Raw genomic sequence first — 15,485 nt, 5'->3', positions numbered from 1 at the left:
GCTGGGAGGAAGGGCAATGGAAGGAAATATGAATTTCTATTCCTTCTGCCGAGCTCTGCCAGAGCAGCCAGCATGCTCCCTCCCTGGGGCTCCTGAATGGAAGTAGGATATGACAGCCCCTTCCACCAGCTCTACTCCTGCTGGCCTCCTCATGTTAGATTGCTCCCTAAATCATACTCAGAGTAGACCCACTGAAATCAGTTGATTTCAGTGAGTCTAACTAGCATTGGACATCACTCTATGTAAAACAAAACGTATGTAAAACAAAAAAGAGCATCATTGTGCATATGGTGTCAGAGATTTATAATATACTATGAATTCCACTCGCCTGCCTTATTTTTCTGATAAGTAAAATCTGTGACTTAAATTTGGATGATCTACTTAGCCTTTTTTTTAAAGAAATGGAACAAAGTTCTGAATTGTAATTTAATAGATAAAGAATAGACCTAGATATTTACTAATCCCAGCAACGAATCAGTGCTAATTTAAAAGAGAATTATACCCACAAAATAATCTACCAATAATATCGTTAGTCATCATAGTTTAAATGGTATTATTCCAATGTTCATGACACTTGTTAGAAATGTAAACCAACTTCCACAAACTGTGTGCATGTTTTGGCAATGTCTGGATATCTAGAAATGTTGAGATTAAACTTTGGAAAAGATATATGAAATCACAGGATATTATACTCCTCTTGATTCTAAGAAAATACTACTAGGTTATCTGAGGGATGATGTTGAATAGTTTATTTAGATTTGATACTGAATTCATTAGTATCAGTCAGAATCCCTATAACAACTTATTGGGTGTGTGGGGAGACACAAGTGTGGCCAATCTCAGAATGGCTCAATAATAGAGCATTGCTTTATTAACTAAGGGTGCAATCCACCTGGTAGTTACTCTGGGCTTTCAGGATGTGGGGGCAGAAGAAGGGTGTTGGTACAGCTGAGCTCTGCCAGCAGAGGTCCCCGACCCAGGGACAGCCGCAGCACAGCCAGGGAACTCCACCACTACCTGGGTACACCTAGGACCCAGCCAGCTCAGCTAAGACCAGCACAAATGGAACGAGTGGAAGGCCCAAAAAAGGGGGCGTTCTGGGGTTGTATCGGGGGCAGAACCAAGAGAAGGGGACTTCTGCTGCACCCCAAGCACATTTGGCTCAGACCTGTAGCCCTTCATCCTGGCAGCCATTACACCTGGAAAAGGGGTGGCAGAAGGAAACATGCATTTCATTTCCTTCCACCACGCCCTGCCAATGCAGTCAGCACCCTCCCCTCCCAGCAGCACCTGAATGGAGGTTGGATGTGGTAGCCCCTTCTCATGGTTCCATTGCCATCAGCCTTCTATGAGTTAGATTGCACCATAAATGTATTTTAATAAAGTTTTTTTGGGGGGGGAAACTACTAAGTTTGTTGGAAAATGGTACTGTAAAGTACTAAATTTGTTGAAAAATGATAATGTGTATATTATGTTTGAGACAGAATAATAATTTTCATTTTATATTGTTTTAAATTTTTAAATTGTGTTTTAAATTGTTTTTTAAAAAGATGTATTTTAAATTGTATTTGTTTTTAGTTACTGTAAACCGCCCAGAGAGCTTCGGCTATGGGGCGGTATACAAGTATAATAAATAAATAAATAAATAAATAAAATAACGGTATACAATTATATGTTTTGTTTCCAGTGTTATAATTTAAATATGTAATATTATTCTTTTGTTTTATTATTTTTTTATAGTAAAATATTTTTTAAAAAAATAATTTGTTCAGTTGCACTCAAGGAGATGATAACCTCCTTGCCATTATTCTAACATATGCATGCCAAACAACTCAGGACATTTTCCACAATGCAATCAAATCAGATTACTTAACTTAATTAGAAGTGCTTTTGAGATTGCATTTTATCTTAATGCAACTCTGCTGTATAACATTTTAAGTAAAATCTATTGACAATGTTTTTGTTTCCCATCATCACAAAATGAAGCATCTCCCTTTTGCTGTCCCAAGACCTCAAAATATCATCTGGCTCCAGTTTTGATAAATTGAAAGTTATACCAAGTCTTGGATTCGTTCTAATTGGAACCAGATTGTAAGCCTTTCCTGGTTAAAAAGGCCTCTGAAGTTAACACATAGATAACAAAGTGTGATTCTTTCATTACCCATTCTCTATGCTTTCCATCCTACAGACCCTTAGTGAAGTAAACCAATAAAAAAGATGAAAGATTGAGACCATAAAAGTGTTACAATGTTTCAACATAGCCCATCTGAAAAAGTTCTCTCTCTTCAATTACCATTCTCCAAATGGTTTATTAAAATATATGACATTAAAAAAAATTAAACATCTTATCTAATAACTATGTTTTATTACTATAATTTGCATTGCTGTTGCTGTTATACAGATATATCAAAAGTATGTTAGGTCCTGGAAGGAACAAACAATATGAATAGTTTAAATTTAGTGTCATTCTTGGGTTACCTATTACAATGAACAGATAACTTCATTAGGAGGCAACTATCAAAATGCACACACATTAAAACTAAAGTCTGTAAGGTAATTGTAGCTGAGTAACTAGAAAATTATTCTGGAAAAATATCAAGGTTTCTTGGCATAACAGTCCCACAAAATTGGGTCCCACTGCTCATTTTAAATAAGGTGTATCCCAATAAAAGGCATCATTTTCATATGTGTCTCATGCACCTTATTAAAAAGGTCACACAAATGTAACATTTCTCAGTCATGCACCTGCACTAATAATTTCCCATTGGTTACAATTCACTGTGTGCAAGCCAGAGATACGTTACATGTGCCTCAAGTTGTCACTAATACATGGAAAACTATTTGTATGGACAAGCCATGCAAGATGATGGCTGTGTTGGCATATCACAATAAACACAAACCATGGATTATTAAACAGAGTTGTTTCAACAAACCATAGCCACGTCCCCTCACTGCCACGTCCCCTCACAGCCACGCCCCCTTCTAAGTTATACAACTTTCTAAGATTATACAATAAAATGAGCTTTCAGTCACTTGCTTTGTTTGGAGTTCTTTCTCTTACTGATGGATTGCAATGATCAATGCAGATGGTCATGTGTTGTCTTTCAGCTAGATCTCCTCTTTTCTATGCACATACATGCCATGGGCAAATGCAGTAGGATAAGGAACTTCCTTTGCTGAGTTTCCCTTCTTGGTTGTCATACTAAGAGTAATCGCATTTGGGCAGAGCTTATTCGTTTTAGGGGGAAACAAGCATGGAAATTCCTGATCCTAACCTATGGTATTGGCTGCACCACCCACCCACTCTTGGGCATATTTATTTGCATTTCACTTTACCATGCACAGCACACACATATAAAGCACCATTAAAAGCTAGAACACCATCACAAACACACTCTCCCTCTCTTGAACAGACTTTGTCTCTCTTTTCTTCCTCCCCCCTTACTCCTGGCTTTGGGGTGGAGAAAACCACACATCTTCCACTCCACCACCACCCCTTTTTGCTGCTGGGTTGAGAAGTTTCTTGCTAACAAACTGGAAGCCGTGAAGCAGAGAGATGGGGGGGGGGAGGGAGAGAATGTCCTCCAGCCCAAGTTCTCCTATCCCCTACCTCCTTTTCCACTTTCCCTTGCTTGCTTGCTCTTTGTTGTCATCTCCACACTCCTCAGTCCTTTCTGTGTGTGCGTTTTCCCACAACAACTGATGTCCCTAGGAGCCAATCAGCATGAAAGGGGAGTGTGTTAGCTACTGAGAAGAGTCTTCTCAGTGGTTTACTTGTCTTCTTTCACTCTCATTGGCTTCAATCAGCAGGAAAGGACACTGGAGACATAGGCATCCTGCTCCCCAAAACGTAAAGGATTTGAAACCCCTCTGAGACCTTGGACAATTACACCCCTGTGTTATTGTGAGGCAGAGAGAAAACAGGCAAATAAATCAGCTGTCAGAACTGTATGTATTCTATTATTTTGTACAAGCATTTGGTCATGGTAGTGGTGGGACATGGGATTAGTGCTGAGTGCACAATTCAGAATCTTGGTGATTAGTTCATTTGTTTGTTTTATTTAAAATAATGTATATCCTCCCTCCCTAAGATCAGAGCATAAAAATAATAGAAAAACAAACAATAGAAAACAGTAAAATTCACAGCAGCCTGATTAAAAAGAAATGCTCTTTTCAACGCAAGCAGTGAAAGAGCCGTATAGGATTTCCTTAGGTAGAGAGTTTCAAAGGCTGGGACCCACCACAGAAGAAGCCCTCTTCTGCATTGTCGCTCAGGATGGACAAGGAATCAGTTTTGAAAGGATTTATACACAGAATTTGGCAGTTCTGACTGCATTGTCCGCATTGGATTGCCTCTTGCATTGGGTGACTGCTATCGACAGAGACACTCATGCATTATCAGTTTTTTTAAAAAAAATCCTGGCGAATTATATGCAAAATTACATAGGATTAAATTGTGCTTGATTCTTGTATATGTTGTATGTATAATATGGTCCTTTATTTCTGCAGCATAATTTTATAAGTATTAAAACAAGTATTTTATACAGTTTCATGCTTTGCTGTTTGTTTATGTGATGGTTAATATATGAAACCTGGAGTTAATATGTATATAATACAAATACTGTATATGAATAATGTTTATAATAATGTGTATAATATCCAAGGATTGTATTTTTTGCAGAACTGGTAAAAAAATCCCTTGCTTCTCATTGAGATCGAGGATTAGAAAAGAATATGTGTGGAAAAGGTCAGCATCAAGATTTTCAGAAAAATCAGAAAATTCCATCCCTAATTGTCACTTTATGAATAGCTGAAGGTACAGTGAGAAGGGCATCTGTAGAATATCTCAATTCTCTGGCAGGATTTCATGGAGGAAGGTGGTCCTTCATATAACTTGATCCCTAAGGTTTTATAGGTCAACTAGCACTTTGAATTGTCCTTGGAAACAAATGGATAGCCAGTGCAATTGATACAAAAAGGGGGTAACATGAGCACTATATCCCAGTCCTATAAGAATCCTGGCTGCAGCATTCTGAATCAACTATAATAGATAGCCCTACATAGAGCATGTTACAATGATCTAGACAAGAGGCAACTAAGGCATGGAGCACCACAGCCAGATTGGAAGTTTCTAGAAAGGTACGCAGCTGGCATACCAACCTCATGCAAAGGTGCTCCTAGCCACAGGCAAGATATGAAAATCTAGGTCTAAGACTCAGCCCAGAAGCACCCCCTGAATTGCAACCCCTTCAATCAGTTGAACCTTCAAACTGAAATCCTGCCTACTGATTGGAAGAATCAGCTTTAACTTCTGTTTGTTAGCCCTCATCCAGGCCATCACTAATATCAAGTACCAGTCTAGGACAACTACAGCCTCCTTGGGATTGTTAGAAGGGGAGAGAGAGAGATTGTCTATAGCTGTTGTTTGTACAGTCTGTAACACACACACACACGGGCTGTGAAAATTGGCTTGAAACTGTGTGGATGATGAAATCTGAAAGCTAGGGAGGGCTTGGCAGAATTAAGTCCTTGCCTCTCACCACGACTTATAGAAGCAGAATAAATTGCACAGAATAAGGCGATATCAGTTTGTACACTTTATGTGGGTTACAGAAACTTTTTTTTTCTTGGTACAGCAGGATTGGGCTTTATTTTAAGCTCAGTCTACCTGAGCAGCAAGACAGTAGCTTTATGACAGAACTTCACAAAGTTCTAATCTTACAGAGACTCACTTCAGCAGTGACTCTTACAGGGTAGCCTTGTGTACTGTAATACTGCCCAGGTACTTCCATAACCAAATATTTGAATCATTTTTTAGACTTGAGTCTGAGATCCTCGAATGGGAGAGATTCCTGAACCTGTGCCATGTGTCTTAGATGTGCATTGGAACATCCATTCACACAAATGGCAGCTGTTGCCATGTTCTTGTTTCCCATTGTTGGTATTTAGAATACAAGTAAAGAAAAAATTTGCCGCCCTGGGCTCCTACTGGGAGGAAGGGTGGGATTTCAATAGATAAATGAATAAATATTGAAGGTAGGATCTAGGTCTAAGGCTGTACATTAGCACAGAGTTCTGTCTAATTGACCATGTTAGTATCTTCCTTCAGACTAGTCTAATTCACTGCAAACAATGAGATGGATCACCTTCACATATATTCAAGTCTTCTCATTCTACAAATCTAAATGACAGCTCCAGAAGGCAACTGCTTATTTCCTTCATGCCTGTCTAAAAAAGCATGCAAGTTGTAAACTGAGTGTATGGTTCAAGTCTCAAGAAGAAAACAAACAAAAATACACATATACACACCTCCTCCCTGGGACTCAGTTCTGTACTTTTCTTTTAACACTCGTATGCAAATACTAAATCAGCACTAGTCCTGTCCAAGGTGAGATGCCTACTGAAATTTTGTGATGCATGAATTCACTGAGCAAAAGGCAAAACAGACATCTGGAAATGAACAGATTTTCCAAGGGTCTATAAAGTACAGAGTGAGAGCCAGTGTGGTGTAGTGGTTAAGATGCTGGACTACAACCTGGGAGACCAGGGTTCAAATCCCCACACAGCCATGTGACCTTGGGCCAGTCACTGCCTCTCAGCCTCAGAGGGAGGCAATGGTAAACCCTCTCTGAATACCGCTTACCATGAAAACCCTATTCATAGGGTCTCCATAAGTCAGGATCAACTTGAAGGCAGTCCATTTCCATTTTCCATAAACTACAGGAGAGTTTGCATATCGTTAAGATTTCTAACAAGAAAATACTACCTTAGAATCTACTCTCATCTAGAGGAAAGCCCATCTCAAAATGAGAACCTTGGCTGTTTGAAACTTTCCCAGCCAGTCCATTAGTTTTACTTTTCTTTAGTTGCCTATTTAAGGAAACTGGGGGTCTCTGAATATCGTATGACAACATCCTGCTCAACTCCCAAATGATTCAGTATCTACATTGGTGTGGGCATATTTGCTATCATTATCACATACCACAAATGTAGGTATTATCACTCACAAAGAATGCTGTAAGATAGGTAAGTAAAACATTCTGGGGCATCCTATTACATCATTCCTGGAAAGCATAGGCCTGTCAGGGGGCAGATGACAGGAAAGTAACTACTATTGTTGAAGATGAAACCACTAAACACAGTGCAAGGCAGTGGCGGTGGTAGAGTGGTTGTGCTTGCTCCAGATGTCGCTGGGGAGAAAAGTACGCACCTTCATATGACTAGGCTAGGCTTCCATTTTCCTCCTTTTCGTTCATTACTTTTAAAAAATCATGAAATTTGACTGGCATTGCACTTTATGCTCAAGTAGAGACAATTTTGTGATACACAAAAACATTATTTACAAAGGGAAAAGATGGTGCATAAAAAACCCCTACTATTTAAAACAAAAGTCCAAAGTTTAGCATTTGAAAGTTGCACTGATTTCAGTGGAAAAGATAAAGCCATGCTTAAATCTCTCCTACTACAACCAACAGGACTTGAAAATGCTGGGCTCTGGCTGGGTTGGGTCTATACTACTTAGAATATATAGATCAACACAAAATTAAATTGGGCATTTCCAAATGTGAAGGATTTTCACAGCCAATATTCCACTTGAAGTCGAGATTTTGGAAAGCAATTTTTGAGCACCTGCGTATGAGTTAAATGCCGAATTCAAATCAAGGGACACCCACATGGTGCGCACATATCCAAAGAAAAGAAAGCGTGGGCAGGCCAAGGGCTCCGCATTGTCAGCCTGGGAACGTTGACTGGGAGCAAGCTGAGGCCTGTTGCGCGTTATTGGTGGGCTTGTTTGTTCGGCCCGAACTGGAGCTGAGCAGGAAACTGAAAGTGCCCCAACTTCAAAGGGCGCCAAGAGTCCCTGCTTCCCAGCCCCCAAAGATGAAGACAATGGTGGTTGCTAAGACGCCCCGTTGTGCACAGGACCACTGCCTATCTGTATGACAAAGGGGCACACTTGTAAATTTGCACTCTGCATAAGGAAGGCACTTGCAGCCCCTTTCATTAACCAGCCCTTCGTCCTGCCGCCTTTGAACTGGGCAACGCCGCGGGGTCTTTCCCCGGCATGTTCATTTGCGTTTCCCTGCGGAGAGACTTCCACTTTCCCACCCAGCTGCCCCTTCCTTTAAATCCCTTCCCCGCGCAGAGTTCAAGAGTTCAGCGCGACCACTAAGAGAAAGGTTGTGCTCGGCGCTGGAGAGCTCGAAGTGCTCGCGAACACTCAAGAAGAAGCTGGAGTCGAGGGAGGTGACATGAGGCCCGGCTGCTTGCCGGGCAATAGACAACGAGGAGAATTTGACTTGGCGGGAAAGTTCGCTCGCGCCCTTTCCGTCATGATACAGAAACGCAGGGTGATATCTAGCTAAGTCATACTTGGACGAAACTCGTTGAAATTAATGGACTTAAGTTACTTAAGTCTATTCATTTCAGTGACTCTACCCTAAGTAACTGTTCAGTATGACTAACGTAGGATACAGAGGCTGCGGCGCACCAGAATGTCAGGCTTGGAGAGCGCAGATTTCATCTCCACCTATGAGGTTCACTCTGGACGAGTCGTCTACCACATAGGCCTGTTATGAGAATAATATGGGATTTTAAAAGTCAGGTTTCATGTGGGCGGTTACATTATTTAATCTGTTGTCAAAAGGTTAAGATATAGATTCTCCCCCTCCCCTTTTCATTTTTGTTAGTTCCTTTTGACACTGAATGCAAGCTGTATTTAATTTTGAAGACATTTTGTAATGGTAATTCTATTGCATATGTTCTGTTTAGGTAGACAAATTACCCATTTCAAAATCAAATTTCTTCAGTCCAAACCTATGTTTGCCCAGAAAGGCTAAAGTTACAGGATACTCCTGTTATAGCCCTTGTATGGACATACACACTACAAAGGGACCTCTCTTCTAACCCTCACAAGCACTGCCATAAAACTAGATATATAAGCTCATGTGACTGCAAACAACTCCACAAATCCCTTTAAAAAACTCTCTTCGAACTTAATTCTATACGTATCTACTCATAAGTTCACTGGTGCTTACGCCCAGGTAACTGGGTACAGGGTTGCTGCCTGAATCGCATTACAACAACCTTACACATGATGAAGTGGGTTCTGGCCTGTAAAAGCTTATGCCACAATAAATATTTCAGTTAAACCTGATTTATTGTGGCATAAGCCTTCACCGTTAGAGAAGAGCTACAGCCTTTTTTTGTTTTTATACCTTTCAATGATATTAAGCAACTCATCCTTCTTATACAATACCTCATAATTTCTCACAGAAAAAGCACATATTGCTGCCCAACACTGCAGACATATCACTCTTGCATACTCTAGCCTTAATTAATACAGAATAACTAACACTCATTAGAACATAAGAAGAGCCTGCTGGATCAGGCCAATGGCACATCTAGTCCAGCATCACACAGTGGCCAACCAGCTGCCCATGGGAAACCTGCAAGGACCTGAGGGCAAAGAGCACTTTCCCCTCCTGTGGTTTCCAGCAACTGGTATTCAGAAGCATACTGCCTCTGCCTATGGAGGCAGAGCACAGCTATCATGGCTAATAGCCGCTGACAGCCTTTTCCTCCATGAATTTGTCTAATCCTCTTTTAAAGCCATCCAAGTCAATGGTCATCACTGCCTCTTGTGGGAGTGAATTCCATAGTTTAAGTATGTGCTGCGTGAAGAAGTGCTTTCTTTTATCTCTCATGAATCTTCTAACATTCAGCTTCATTGGATGTCCATGAAGTCTAGCATTACGAGAGAGGGAGAAAAGCTTTTCTCTGTCCACTTTCTCCATACCATGTAATTTATACAGTTCAATATGTCACCTCTTACTCTCCTTTTCTCTAAAACCCAAACCAAATGCTGCAACCTTTCCTCATAGGGGAGTCGCTCCATCCCCTCGATCATTTTGGTTGCCGTTTTCTGAATCTTTTCCAGCTCTACAATATCCTTTTTGAGGCAAGGCAACCAGGACTGTACACAGTATACCAAACGTGGCAGCCCAATAGATTTATATAACAGCATTATGATATCAGAAGTTTTATTTTCTTTACCTTTCCTAATGACCCCAAGCATGGGATTTGCCTTTTTCACAGCCACTGCACACTGGCTTCACACTCATACTCACTAAAATGGAATAGAGAAATCCTACTTTACCTATAAACCTGAATTGAAAGGTGGGAAGTCTACCCTGTTACCACTCTAATTGTGAATACAACAAGATGACTACAGAGTAACTAATCTGCAGTTAAGTCATTTAGACTATGTTTATATATGTGCATACCACACAAACACACATGCACACACAGACACAATTACCAGCACATACATAATTTCCATGATCCAGAAGAATTCTCCCATATAGGTATAACCACATGCTTCAAAACATCCAGTTCTTCCATACAGTCCTCATGTTTCCTTGCATACAAAACCATCACATAATGCAAATTCATCACTCAGCATATTAACTCCATTGGTCAGCTGATCAGCTCAAGTGAATGAATTAATACTTTCTCATTTTATTAGTAAGGAAGTGATACTAGTGATGATGAAGACTGTGGCTTATGTAATCTATAATTCTTCACATACTACCAGGGCTATGGTGTGACACGTAACAGAGCCAGCTAAGCAGGTCTGTGTCTGGTCAGTACCTGGACTGGGGACTGCCTAAGAAGCTATGTAAACAGTCTTGAAATTTATTGAAGAATAGTAGAATAAAAATATAATTTCATCCATCCATATTAGATTCACCCTTAAATCTCCTCCCATCCCCCATTCACTTGCATGAAAACCTCACTTGTGACTATTCAGCAGAGGAACAACTGCAGTGAGCTCAACTAGGTTCCAAGTTTTTCTTGGCATTTACTCACACAAATTAGAAAATGTCAGTCAATTCTACCCATCTGCCTCTGCTCACCAGAAAGAGCTGGTTTGCCATTCTCAATAACCATCTCTAGTAAGAATCTGAATAGAACTCATAAGCAGAGTTCAGAATCAGAACTAAAATAAAAATAGTGAAATATTATTATATATGTACAATAGCTTCATGGAAGCAGCTTCCAAAATGGCTGTAGATCTGTTTAAAAAAAACTGTACTCAAAGAAGCATCTCAGTTTAAAATAATATAAGCCTAACTGAATTCCTAGTAATGGAGCAAGAAGAAGTGGGAGAGGGTTATTAAGACTAAGTCCATCTTCATGTCCTACAACTATCCAAGACTTGATCAGATACCATGTGGAATATTGCTTTTTCTGACACAGAAATCAATGCGTGCACCTTTTTGACTGTGTCTACATAGAGCCACTTCACATGTTAAGGGAAACATGTTGCTGTTCTGGGCTCCTGCTGGGAGGAAGGGTGGGATATAAATCAAATAATAAATTAAATAAATAAACAACATTATATATATATTAAAGATGTGTGCATGTAGCAGAAAAATGGACCATGGACACTTATACTTGTAAGGCTGCAATCCAAAACAAACTTAGTAGGAGAAAATCTTATTGAACATAGTAGAGCTTTCTTATAGTACTCCATGTTAGCAAGTACATACTAAAACCATAAAGTGTGATATGCCCCACAAACAGGAGAGCTGATAAACACAGGAGCTCCTTGATTAGTGAACACAAGCCTTCCCCCTCCAAAGAAGTCATGAATACTTTCCTCAAGATGCCACCTGTATCTTCTTATTTTAAAACAGAAACACATAAAGTGGTCCTTTAGATATAGCATTATATTGACAAAACAAGAAGATTTTTTGCCAACCTTACTGATTTAAGAAGAAATGGCTAAATCACCAGCCAGATACAGATATTAACCCTCCCAAAATTAGCCAAATTTCAGACGTCCTCCCAAAATGGGATAATAGTTTGTTTCCAGGTTGCAAAAGTCTTTGCAATCAACATTAACTGATTTTGCTTCATCTGTTAAAGTTGTCTGTCAGCGGGATGATATTTACCTGCAGAGGCTGTCAGTAAGCTAGACTGAGAAAAATTCAGTTTACTGCAGCTTTACCAGATGAGAGAAAAATTAACTTGTGATTCATTGCTAGAATCTGGGAGAAGTGTTTGACAATCATACTGGAAAAGGCTAAAGTAAAAAAATAGTTCTTGGAAAGTTCTAGTAATCCTTTTTAATGGAGATATGCAAACACCTATGTATTATATTAATTTTACATTTTATATTTATGTATTATTGTCATCACATCTTATTCCCTTAGAACCCCTCCTTGAATTCATGTCAAAACTTAACTATATAGCATTATACCCAACACTGGATTCTATAAACTCTGTAATGTTGGCTATAACTTCTTCCAAAAAATACATACTTTCAGGTAAATCTACTTAGTCACAGTCAACTTATATTATGGATCCTACACAAACTGGCAATGATCCAAACTTAACTGCACTTAACTCCATGCTGAGTTGTAACGATTGATTTAGATATAGTCACACTGATAGTGACCATGCTCAAATCCATAGGAACTATTCCCAGTCAGCTTAAGTGGGAGCAGCTTCACAAACTGCAAGATTTAAACTATTGTGCAATCCCTCCTCATGAGACAATAACGTGTAGAGGCACTGGGAAGCCATGGGCAGTCACATATGAACATATGAAGCAAATTTCTACTGAGTGAGAGTATTTGTCCATTTAGCCCATTATTGCCTACTCTGACTGGCAGAGGCTATCTAAGATGTCAAACAGGAGCCTTTCCTATTGTCTGCTACTTGTCCTTTTGGCTGGAGTTGCCAGGGACTGAACCTGGAACCTTCTATGTGCAATGCACTGAGTTATAGCCCCTTTCCAGTCACCGAAAAATCTCCGTATATAAACGTACATGACAATCTCATAAAATTTGCGAGTTTAACTGGTAGTAAAATTGTAATGTCTGAAATGGCCCTGGGTTTGCAGCCGATCTCTCAAGTACCCTTTCATGTTAAAATGCAGTTAGACCACAAACTCTTGTGTCTACAAGTTGATGTGTGGAAGATAATGAAGTGTAAACCTATAAAGTTGACAACTCAGTCCAGCAAGCTGGTAACTGAAACCAGTGGGACTGTTGAGTGAAAAAGAAAGGCAGATGTACAACAGTAGCTGGCCCCTTCTATGACCTAAACAAGCCCCCTCCCTCCCCAAAACAAGAAGGATGAAAGAATCGGAGAGGGTTCCTTACCGCTGTTGCTGCTGGTGGGAACGTTGCGTCTCATCCATTCATAAGGTGTGCGCCTTTGCGCATTTGGCGAGAGCTGGGGTAGTGAGCCGCTCATGGGCGGAGGCAGCTGTCCAGAGCCTGGTGGCTGTATTGTATTGAAATCAGGGGGGCTGTATCCTAGCTGCCCCGGGTTAGCGACAGAGGAAGGGGCTCCTGCGCCATAAGAGTGCCAGTCCTCTTTGGTGGGAGTGTATGGAGAGCCCCAGGCGCCCGCGGGTTGTCCATGATGAGGGTCGCTGTTAATCCCTGGCACGTGGTGGTAGCTGGCAAAATCCGAGTATTGAGGGGGCACAGGCACATAATTCTGAGGGCTGAGGTTCAGGCTAGGATGCCTGACTGAGTTAGGGTACATGTTGGTTTCCTTATCCAACAGATAGCCCACATACATCATCCCCAAGTGGCCCTGCACGCAGAATGTGCCCTGTGCCGCGGTAACGTCTTCCCAGGCCTGCCCTTGCCGATAACTCACAACCTCTTCCTGATTAGCTGTTCACCTGAACTTCTTGGTCAGCTTTTTCCCCCACTTGCTAAGGCCCCTCCCTGAGGAAAGGCTTTTTATTGGGCCAACCTCTGGGAGCATTTGCATTGAAAGGCAGGTTTGCATTTCAAAGTACAGGAATCAAAGTGGAAGCTACTGGGTACAAATTACTCAGCAGATAGAAATGACGGGGTGGGGGAGAGGAAAGGCCCTTACAGAGGAGGGTATGTTTAGGGGGTAAGGAAGGCCTGAGAAATTCCCACAGAATACAAAGAATTCCAGGCACAAAAGGGTCATCAGGTAAATGGCCCAGGAAGAAAACGGGGGCGGGGGAGAGAGATGGGGTATTTCAATACGTTTTCCCAGACTGTGTGCAGGTATCGGTGCCATTTAGCTGCAGGAGAGGCAATCTGGGACCTCTTTGCTAACCATCAGTTGGAGCACCTGATCAAAAAGAAACCACTGCTGACTTCAAAAATGAAGGGGTCGTAAGGGGGGGTGTTTTCCTTTTAGCTCGTCATAATCAGCTCTGTGGAACCATTATGTATCATGTGAAAAAAGCGCCATTTTTCGTCCAAGAAGTGACACTGACTCCACCTTTCAACTGATACCCCAAAGCCCCGTAGCCAATCTAAAGTTGCAGGTCTTAATAATTCCGTCCCAACTATTTTAGATTGTACAGATTCTGCCAGACATCTGAGAATGCCTTGCCTGGACATCTCCGAAAAGTGGGCCTAATATTTACCATGAGTTACTGAGGGAGGGAGGGGAGGTTTAGCATTCTAAAGTTTAACGTAATAATCAGATGAATTAGCACAAGACAAGCCCCCCCCCGCATTTTCTCCCACTTTGAACAAAACCCAAACACTTTTAAAAAGTCTACATTCATGAAGAAGATTTTAATCAGAAGAATTTCAGCCTTTAAAAATAAAAGAACATGGGATAATCGCTTGTACATTTTTTACTGGTTTTCGAAAGTGTCCAAAGAATGACGGAGGCAGCCGGCAGCTTGTTAAAAGACTTGGTGCTCCGCCAGTGGATCTTCCCAACAAATACCTCCATGAATCTTAAGAAAGGCGGCTGCTAATTCCAATCGGCATCGCTGTTCGACATTGTATTACTCTTTGGAGGGGATTCGGGTGCGGTGGTGGTGGAGTTGTTGTTCCTTTAGCTACAATTTTCGAAAGTCAAAGAAATTCAGTCGGGGAGAAAAAAGGAGAAGAGATAAGGCAAGAGGAAATTTATCTTCGGGTGAGGATGGTCTGTCTGTGCTGTGAGGTCGTAACAGTAAATTGGGAGGAATATGGCAAGACCCTTGTTTTCCAAATATAGGCTCCATATTTATGTATTTATTTAAAATATTTGTTACCCACTCTTCATTGCCACAGGCAATCCCAAAGCTGGGTATAAGACTGAAGAGAAAACAATGCAGTAATAATATATATCAAACAAATGAAATGACCATCAGAACTTACATAATACTAAAACCATAGGGTTGCCATTTCTGTGCAGCATACCACCGCCACCCCCCCCCCCGCAAGAAAAGATGCTTTTTCAGCCAGAGCATAAAATGGATAAGGGTCAGCGCCAGCTGTATTTCAAAGTTTCATTCTACCTGGCAATCTTGACTATTTGCAGGTGCTTGGCATATGGGCACGTTAGGATATTATTTTATTTCCATCTGCAGCAGCCCTGCCCAGCAAATACAGCATCATCAAAACAATCCTTACAATTCTCAAAAAAGTTTAAAACTACATCTCTAGTATGCCGCTCTCTAAGATGATGATGATTTC

At 40.8% G+C, this 15,485-nt stretch overlaps 1 protein-coding gene across 1 annotated transcript in view; it reads right to left on the bottom strand.

Annotated features, from left to right (window-relative positions):
• Positions 1 to 13,602, bottom strand: part of CDX1 (caudal type homeobox 1) — a 54,537-nt gene extending 40,935 nt beyond the window's left edge. The window contains exon 1 of the mRNA XM_061621942.1: positions 13,176 to 13,602. Within this exon, the coding sequence (XP_061477926.1) occupies positions 13,176 to 13,602 (427 nt within the window). The remainder of the gene's footprint in view (positions 1 to 13,175) is intronic.
• Positions 13,603 to 15,485: the final 1,883 nt, after the last annotated feature.

The sequence above is a fragment of the Rhineura floridana genome, chromosome 3 (genome assembly GCF_030035675.1).
Source record: "Rhineura floridana isolate rRhiFlo1 chromosome 3, rRhiFlo1.hap2, whole genome shotgun sequence".
NCBI lineage: Eukaryota > Metazoa > Chordata > Lepidosauria > Squamata > Rhineuridae > Rhineura > Rhineura floridana.
The sequence above is the reverse complement of the archived record's forward strand: the minus strand, read 5'-3'. Positions and strand labels throughout refer to the sequence as shown.